This window comes from Rhopilema esculentum, chromosome 6 (genome assembly GCF_057945365.1).
Source record: "Rhopilema esculentum isolate cy_ngs chromosome 6, ASM5794536v1, whole genome shotgun sequence".
NCBI lineage: Eukaryota > Metazoa > Cnidaria > Scyphozoa > Rhizostomeae > Rhizostomatidae > Rhopilema > Rhopilema esculentum.
Genome location: NC_142820.1, coordinates 1,208,671 through 1,218,403, shown reverse-complemented (window position 1 = coordinate 1,218,403; position 9,733 = coordinate 1,208,671). Strand labels below are relative to the sequence as shown.

Sequence of the window (9,733 nt, the reverse complement as noted above, 5' to 3'; positions counted from 1 at the left end):
ACAACAGCTTCTTGTCATTCGAATTTATGTATTCCTTGAACAAAAGGTAACATTTTCTTGCTTTCCCCAACGTCCGTCACATAACTCCCCCCTCCCAAATTTTTCTTAAAAATCAATAATAGATTTTTTTCTGAGAATCGTCGAATTGTCTACTATGAGCGGTTTAGTAATTTGTTAAATTTTAGCTTGGGTATGCATTTTTAGCCATTCTAGCAGGCTTAATTTCAAAAAATTTCTCTCGCGTTGGACCTAACCATGGTGGGTCCTCCAATGTTACTGAACTTGATTCTTAGCCCTCCCAGATTCAAGTTCATAGCCGTCTCTGTCGTTCAGACGTACCTGCTATAGATCCTTGAATAAGCCCCCGGGCCTCAATAATTTAGGAAAATTTTAGATAGGAGCTAATTCATGGGGGCCTATATGAAGAGGGGGAGAGCTGTATAAAAACCATCAAAATCGTCTACAAGTTGACACGCAGGTTGACTCGTTTCGTGGTTTTTTCTCAATTTTCAAATTCATTTCGTTTGCATTTTCACTTAGCAATAACTCTTGTAAGATATCATAATTCAGACAAGATAACTTTTCATTTGCCACTGAATTTGTAATCATGTCCATAAGACACATTATCACCCATGCAAATATAGACACAAATTGTTCAATTTTGTGTACTTAACGATTCTGCTGTTTACTTTGCACCAGTTTTGTTTTTTTTTCAAATACAAGTATCTAGGCCGGGATGGCCCTTAACAATTGAGTGAATTTTTTTAAAGCTACGAACAATAACGAAACTAATAATTTAACTACAAAGTTTGCAGGCTCTATAATGAACGATCTTCAATAATTAAGGTATAATAATTGCATAAAAGTATTAAACGCTTAAATGCTGGGGTCGCTTAGGAATTTCGACCTTTTCTCAAAGGACTTCTTGGAGAATTTTGCTAGAAGTTTAATTCGTTCAATGAAGCAGTATTTGGAAAACTTCTATATATCTCTTCTAAGAATTTTTGTCGTTCCTCATTAAAAAGGGAGCAAGATAAAATGAAATGGACTTCATTTTCAACTGCGTCAATATTTAGACTTTTACAATACGGACAAAACCTTTCGTCTCTTGGAGTTTTGTTCTTACTAAAACGTCAAGTTTCAATTTGGAGATTATGAGCACTGACCCTTAGTTTTGCTAATACGCTTCTAATGGTATAATCTTGTATGTAGTCAAGGTAGGGCTCAAATTTGTAAACTGTTTTAAAAGAGGCATATCAATTTAATTTTTTGTTTTCAGTTATATGTTCATTTAGCCTTTCTAATACTTTTGACCTAAAATGACTTATCATTTTAGTTTTAATAGCTGTACGAGTTTCCGATGGCTGTATTTCGTATCGTACTTGTAGGTCGCGGGCAAGGGATAGCCAGTTAGAGTGGCCATAGTCTGTATAATTTATAAGCATAGCAAACGCTTTGCTACCGTAGCGTTTTGAATCCAGAGATGATAATCGAGCGAAAAAATTTAAAATATTTATGTGTCTTTGAGATTGGAGACTTATTCTACCTAACTCTGCATAGACGGCATCTGTTGTGGTACTTGATCGAACACCCAAGGCATATTTACAGGCTTGATCGAACACCCAAGGCATATTTACAGGCTTTAAGATGGAGAGTCTCTAGTTTAGTCCATTCTTCAAAACCCCATATTTCTGATGCATAATTAAGAATAGGAGCAATTGCATGATCGAATAAATAAAGAAAAAGACGTGGTTGGAAACCACCCCATTCTTTGCTTTTAGAGATAAGGGAAAAGTAGGCTTTATGGGCTTTCTCTTTTATTTTATCAATGTGTTCAGAAAAAGACCCGTTTGATTTTATTAGTACACCTAAATATTTATAAGAGACACATTCTTTAATTTCTTTATCACCTATCTTCCAAGTTTTACTTTTGTTAGATTTAGCACGGGATTTCTGCTTTTGAAACAACATTACTTTAGTTTTCTCCATGTTCACTTCCATTTTGAGAGATTTTGAAAAGGTGTCTAATGCATCTAATTGTGACTGAAGGTCTTTTCTATCTCTGGCTAGTAAAAGAAGATCGTCAGCATACAAAAGAGAATGAACAGTTATATCACCTACAATTACCCCTTGAGAAGATGCCTGAATGTGTTGATTTAGATCATTTAAATATAAAGCAAAAAGGACTGGGCTTGAAAGGCACCCTTGCCGTACACCTCTGTTGCAAGGGAAAATATCTGTCAGGCTATTATTGCCGCTCACACACGATTTAACTTTCTCATAGAGTGACGCGATGACCTTTAGGAAGTTGCCCTTTATTCCGTAAGTAACAAGCTGTTGTAACAGTAGCTTATGGTCCACGGAATCAAAGGCTTTTTTAAAATCCACAAAGCATGCGTGTAGGGGGCCTTTATTGTTTTTAAAATGATTTTCAATTATAGCCCGAAGAGAGAAAATATGATCAGATGTCTGATACCCTTTTCTAAAACCTATTTGGTTTTATTCAAGAATTTCAAATTGAGAAATAATGTTATTTAATCTTTCGAGCAAAATACCCAAGAAAAATTTTCCAAAAATGCTTAACAATGTAATACCCCTGTAATTATTCAGGCCAGTAATACTCATTCAGTTATTACTGCTCCATTTTGCTCAATATTCTTTCCTTCATCTTTAAAATTTATGGAAGATTGAATAATATCTGTACAAACTAACTTAGTCAACCAACTAACCAAACAAGCTTTGAAATATATCCTGCAAATTCTTTACAATTTATAAAAAAGATACAATGAAATAACAATACAGTTATATTTCTTTTAGACTCTCACTATCTGACACACCTTTCTTTCCTCTGACAAGCTTTTTATATCTTGTTACTTGCTGTTTTGTCAAAGTTGCCATTTAAGAAATCACAATTCTCTAGATGTTTCCGTTCAGGGTCCAAGTAACTATGTGGGCACTTACCTCGCCTCACGAGCGTAGCTAGCGGGAGGGGTACCGTGATGCCCTCTCAAAGAAGACTCGAACAAGCGCCCCCTCAAATTAGAGCCCCCCTTAAATAATCGCCTACCCTAGAGGTGACGCTATTGAATAAGCGCTCCCCTCGAATAAGCGTCCATCCCTCAACCTTAAGAAAAGAGCGCTTATTCGACTTTTCAACGAAAACATAATTGAAAGGCAATTCAACAAGAAAGATTAATGAGCAATACAATTGGCATCCAAGCGCCCCCAGCGCCCCCTCGATTAAGCGCCTCCCTCGAATAAGCGCCCACCCTGGAGCCTCAAAAATTAAATAAGCGAGGCATTACGGTATAGGGAGTGACATCTGATCCACAAGTCCTTAGTTTGTTGGTGAAATCGTATATCGGTAGATGAATTCAATTGTACATCAATTTTTCTTCATCATATCTTCGTTGGTAAATTTTACTATTGATGATCCTCCGCAAAGTCCGCAGTCAATGCCGAGTAGTAGTGGCATTTTTTAAGGAATTAAAGCCTAGAATAATTTGTTTACTTTCTGCTGTATTAAGCACTTGTACATGACTTATCTCGATACCGAGGGAAGCAAAGGTTTTAGCCTCTCTAACTCCTCTTTTTAACGGTCCTTGAAAAATAAATCCTACTTTATCTCCTTTTAATCATCAGTATCTAAGCTTCAAATAACTAGATAAAACAAGAACGGCAATACAGGCCCGTTAGAAGCGGGGGTGAGCGTCCGAAGCTGTAGTACACCCAGAAATAGTCAAGCTGTACTACATTTTCTGCACGACGGTGTACTGAGTAGGAGGCAATACAGCGGGCAGCCCCCCCCCCCCCGCAATATGAAATTCATTTTGACGGCACTGAAATAACAGCAGTGAGATGATATTTAAAGTATTCTTGTTATTATATGCAGTGATAAAAGTTTCTATCTTTGAGTGATGGCATTTAAGCTAAGGACATCTAGATGTAACTCTGAAAGAGCTTTCAATCCAGATCCTTTTGGTATTTAAAAAAACAAAAGAGATTATGTCATTCAAAATAATTGTGCAAATGCTTTTTTCTAAATACTAACAAAACGATTATTTTTTAAGAATGAGTAAAAAGAGAACAAATATCTTGTGTTACTTTTTCTACTAAGCGTATTTTCAAAAAACAAAGAAAGAACCTAACTAGTGAAATTTTACGGGTTTTGATTGCAAAATTCTCTTTATTGTTACTTAGTTAAAAAAAAGAAAATAATGTTTGGGCTGGCGTATTGCATACATACTTGCTATGAGGGAAAACAGAGTTGAATACATGATTGTAGATAACTGAAGGCAATATTTAAAAAGTATCTCTCTAATGTTTGTGAAATGTATAGCTGACTCGGCTACACAATGCCAACTATTAGTAGCATACGAAAAAAATGATAAATAATAACAGCTTATTAACCAGCAACACTGAATGAATTCCAAACAAAGAAAAATATGAAATTTGAAATTTTTCTTACTTCTAACTCTAAACTACTGGGTATTATATTAGATAAGACTTTATCCTTCAAATTACAAGTAACATCCTTATACAAAGAGCTAAACAAAAGTTACATGCTCTATCCCGTATCGCCAAGTATATGAATACTGTAAAACGAAAACAAGCTATGAAAGTCTTCATCCTTCCCCAGTTCAACTACTGTCCTCTTATATGGATGTTCTGTGAGAGACGCTTTAATGATAAAATAAATCACCTCCATGAGATGGCATTACGAATCACCTATAAAGATGATAATTCTGATTTTACAGCACTTTTAGAAAAGGACAATGCTGTGAAAATTCACACAAAGAATTTACAGCTTCTCATAAGACACATAATAACCTTAATCCAGCATTTATGGAAGGCATATTTTATGCTAAACGCCCCCAATACAGCCTAAGGAGCGGAAGCCAAATGCATCTTCCAAAAGTCAGAACTACCACCTTTGGAATAGAAACCATTTCATATCTAGAGGGGGGGGGGGGGTAATTATGACATAAGTTGTCCACAGAAATAAATGAGTCATCAAATCTTGCCCAGTTTAAAACTCGGATAAAGAATAGAAAGAAGAAGAATGTTGTTGCAAATTATGTAGATGCTACGTAGTTCAGGTTGGATTTCTTGACTAGAAAATAAAGAAAACAGTCGTCTTGGTGTAAAAATATTAAAACATCTTTTAAATATAAACGCATTGTAAAATTTGAAAAGTTTTTTTGAACCTTCAATTTCATTTCTTTCATTTATTAACTAATTGTTTTATATATGTAATTATTAATTATTCATTCTTAATTGGCTTTTATTCTAGATTTTTGTAAAGCAGGCCTAAATTAGCTTGTACATAAATTGTACATAGATAGGTATATTATACCAGCTTACTGTAAATAAATTGATTATTATTATAATTATTATTATTATTATTATTATCACTTTCAGAAAGTCAGAGAAATATGCCACCCTCGTATCTGACTTAAAACGTCAGTTTAAGTCAGTCTCGTTTGTCAATCTTTCCATCAGTTCACTTGGTATTTTTAGCAACTCCTGCAGCTCATTCATCGACATGTGTGACTCTTTGTCCATTGATCATCAACAGAAACGCTATCTCATCTCCAAACTTACAAGCATCTCCATTCGCACCACATACTATATATTCTGTTGTAGAAACAAAACTTAGACTAATCCAGAGCTACTCCCCTTTTAACCATTATTTTTTCACATTACTACGATTGTAATAGTTTTTATTTTGTAAACACAGGCTAGCCAGTTACAAATTACCTTGTAATAGTGAGATTTGTAATTGTAGTTTTAACTGGAATTCAAAATGAAAAGTTTCCATTATTTTTATTATTACTATTATAGCATAGAGATAAAGATGTTGTGCTCATAACTTTATTCACAGGTGCGGAGGAGAGGAAGCTCTATTTGACAATCCAATTCAATGAATTTTATGTGGGAAAGAAGGTTTTCACAACCGTATCCATGACCGCCAAATATAAATGGTAGATATCTTTCATCTGAAGATGTTTATGGTATTTGGCAGCTGCAATTTTTTCCAGCTGTAGATGGTATGTCCCTTGAAAGCTTCAAAGTGTGCTATGTCTTACGACAAGGGATATTTTTATGGTGCTATCTCAAATGATAAAATTATTGTGGATTTGCCTTTGCCTGGCGTCAAACGTAGGGACGCCAAGTTTTTGTTAGGAAAAACTGCACTGTCTAAAGTACTAAGAAAGACTTTCAAATATTAAATGTTTGGGGTCAACATCTCAGCCTAGGACTAATTAAACGCAAGAAAATATCCATTTTCGTTTGTGAAATTAACTTATAAGGATCCGAAATGATTTTTCTCAATTTAACTATTATATTACTTACCTGAAGATGTGTAATATAATGCAGATTTTTAGATAGCAAAGTTTTTTGTTTGCAGGTATTTGTAGCTCAAGGGTAAAGATGCCTACTGAGGATTCAAGAAAGGATTTCATCCTTACTACCAGTGCAAACTTCTTTGGCCTGCAAAGCAGTGACCATACTGTTAAGTCTGGAGACACTTCAACTGCCCTTAACAAGTTTTTAGATGATGAAAACTGTTCATTGCTGACTGCATTTCTCACTGGGCATCAATCAAAGAAGATTGCATTTTTTAATGAAATAGAAAGGGGGAAAAGTGCAGAAGCAGATGCAGATGATGGATTCCTTGCATTTTTTAAGATCAAACCTTGTGTGATCAACCCAGAGAACATTCACAATGCAATTCTGGTTTCATCAATGTTTGGTTCACCGGCCACTACACTTTATCACACACTGCACAACTTGTTTGCCCCTAACCTATTGCGAAATGGAAAAGATGATTCAGATATTAGTGAAAAGTTGCAAAATTTGATAAAAGAGCTAGAATTTGGGCTAGGAAGCTGGCTTAGGAAAGATGGGCCTAAAGTTGCACGTAAAAAGGATGGAAGTATTGATGAAGAAAATCTTTCAGCAATATTCACCCCAGATGACGAGTTTCAGTTTTGGGGAGACCTAGCAGTTTCTGAGAGAGAGAGTCAAACAAGAAAACGAGCTTCATCATTTCTAGAAATGTTCCAGCGTGGTATGTTGTGCATTCTGTTTAAAGCTTGGTCTTGTAAAATGATGAAAATAACATTTTCATTGCAAGCATATCGTTCATTTTTGAAACATGTTTTGATCATTTAGTAATTTGTTTGAAAGAATTAGACTTAGTACAAATCTTAAAATGTCCAGGAATAGTTACAGGCTAAATTTGTTCCCTAATTATAGGTTAAGTATTTTTCTCTCTCATTAACTAATGAAATTAGTCAACTTTAAGAAATGTTTTCAAAGTCATTTGTTTTGATTTGAAATAATTGTTAATACTTTTTCCCTAGATAGAATCACTGAAAGCCTGAAACACTTGTTTTTTGTGTTTTGATGACAGGAGGGAGGGAAATTTTTCAAAGGAAATTTGACATTTTGGAAAAAATGTTGTCAATACATGCATCAAGCAGGGGTGTAGTGTAATCAAAATAACAAGGGAGGCTCTTGTGCAAAATCTCGCAAAACAATGTCAAAAGGAGTAATTGGCTACATTTTGACATTAACAGTGCGTCCCATAGCCCTGTAGCACTGCATACCTGGCCAAAATAATGATTCACAAAAGTTCCATTGGATACATCTTTAAGCACTCTGTAAACAAGTTTGTCTTGTCAAACTTGGTTAAATCTAAAAAGACATCTATAGAAAGTTAATGTGATTTACCTATCTTTTCTGGATGATGCTTTTATGAACACATGTATACAGCTCTGTCTACATAGCATGGAGTACTGTATGACAGACTGGCAAAGCAGTAATTTTCATCACCATTGCTTTTAGCAAATATGACCCATAGCTACACAAAACTGAGTACACTTGATTTTCATGATGTTCTGGACTTCATTGACACAGTACAAGAAAATCTTGATGATTTGTGGAAACAAGATGATTTTAAACCATATCCACAAATGAGGATGAGCCACTTTTTAGACATGACTGCTGCCTCTCTCAGTAGAGCAATACAAGAGATGCTCAAAGGTAACTCTAAGTTTGATTAAGGTTTGATCAAATCTTGATTAAAAACTCAATTTTGTAATGAAACTTGCTTGCTGTAAGTATTAGCTGAGGCAATAAGAACATATTTATTTTACTTTTAGTTAAGAATATCAAGACCATGAAAGTTTTGCCTTTGTTCTAGTTTAAGCTAGGTTGACACACCTCTCGTTTTAAGGTGTACATTATTTTGATCAAAAGGAGTTTCATAAATTGTGTTTTTCAAACATCTAATGTTTCCATGAATAATAATGTTTAAGTATCACAATTTTTTTAAAAGAAAGAATGTAATAGATCTTCCTGCCATAGAAATAATTGTCAATACTTATGCCATAGAGATATGTTTATGTAAGTTTTTAAGACACAATTTCAATTATCCAAGGAGCATTATTTACTTAAAGTTTCAAAGCTACTTATTTGTGAAGTAAAATTGAGACAGGACATGAAGATATAGGTTTGAAAAAAAGGCTAATTTGATGAAATTGTTAACCTATCTGTAGCTGACTCCTGCTTTTGCCTGTTCTTTTTTGTCCTGCAGTGGGAATTGTTTTATATTTTCTTTAAGTTATCAGACAGAGTCAATTTGTGACCTGGAAGTTGGCTATTTCCGCAATATAAAAAGACATCATTTTTATGTCTTTTCGGAAAGTGAATGTTACCAAACCACTCAAATATGTTATCAGTTTTTATTATTTATGATTGGAATGAAAGAATATTACTCATTAAGATTCCCATCTTATTGTTCAAAGGCACAGATTTATGGAATGACTCATTTGCAACAGTTAGAGATAACTTGAAGCAAGGAATTGAGATATGCAATAAATGGTCTCAAGTTTGCAAGACTCTGACTTTCCAGTTCTGGAGAAACTATCATTTGAATCAATGGAAGGGTTCAGAATTTATTCCAGAAAGACTGAACAAACTTTGCCAGCGTCTAGAAGGGGTATGTTACAATTATTAGCTTTGCTGGATACTTCATTTCATAATATATCATGCATTAGCAAAATTATCCCCTTGATAAAATAAGAAAAAATTTACTCATTGAATCTGTCCAGAATTTGTCTTCATGATCTTTTGATAAACATTTGTGTTATATGATAAATATATCAATTTCCTGGTAACATACAGATTAAGTAATACAATTAAGGTAAATAAGATGATATAGGTTCAATAAGCATTATTTTCATGATTTATCGTCATACTTTTTTCTTCTTCTCAGGTTTTAAGAGTTAGAACCATCCACAATCAGATTGCCAGGCTGGTTTCATCTACTGAGAAAGGAGAACTTGGCCTGTCAAAGGCTTTCTCATCATTTGCAGGACTGGATCCACTGCTGTACAATCCATTCACCGATCCAATATGGCAGTCTGCTGTTGGTCAATTTGAAAAGATGATTCAGCCATCTGAAGACAGAGTGGCTGGAAAGTTGAGACAGAGATTCAAGGAGCTGAATATTGGATCATATCAGGTGGGTATATCAGGATCATGATAACCATTAACAGGGTGAAATCATTGTAATCATTGTCCTAATCACTGCAATCATAATCAGTCATCGAGATTAGAGTCATACCTGCTAAACCCATATGTTAATTAGAATGGTCATCATTGGAATGATCCCTGACAGCTTTGTTGTCATTATTATTAACTAGCCACTAACCAGGGTATG

The 9,733-nt window shown here is 34.6% G+C and overlaps 1 protein-coding gene across 1 annotated transcript in view; it reads left to right on the top strand.

Annotated features, from left to right (window-relative positions):
* The first annotated feature begins 5,897 nt into the window (after positions 1-5,897).
* Positions 5,898-9,733, top strand: part of LOC135686687 (cytoplasmic dynein 2 heavy chain 1) — a 48,634-nt gene continuing 44,798 nt past the window's right edge. Inside the window, exons 1-5 of the mRNA XM_065202976.2 lie at positions 5,898-6,050; positions 6,413-7,075; positions 7,855-8,052; positions 8,817-9,010; positions 9,287-9,535. Coding sequence (XP_065059048.2) covers positions 6,436-7,075; positions 7,855-8,052; positions 8,817-9,010; positions 9,287-9,535 — 1,281 coding nt within the window. The 5' untranslated portion in view covers positions 5,898-6,050; positions 6,413-6,435. The remainder of the gene's footprint in view (positions 6,051-6,412; positions 7,076-7,854; positions 8,053-8,816; positions 9,011-9,286; positions 9,536-9,733) is intronic.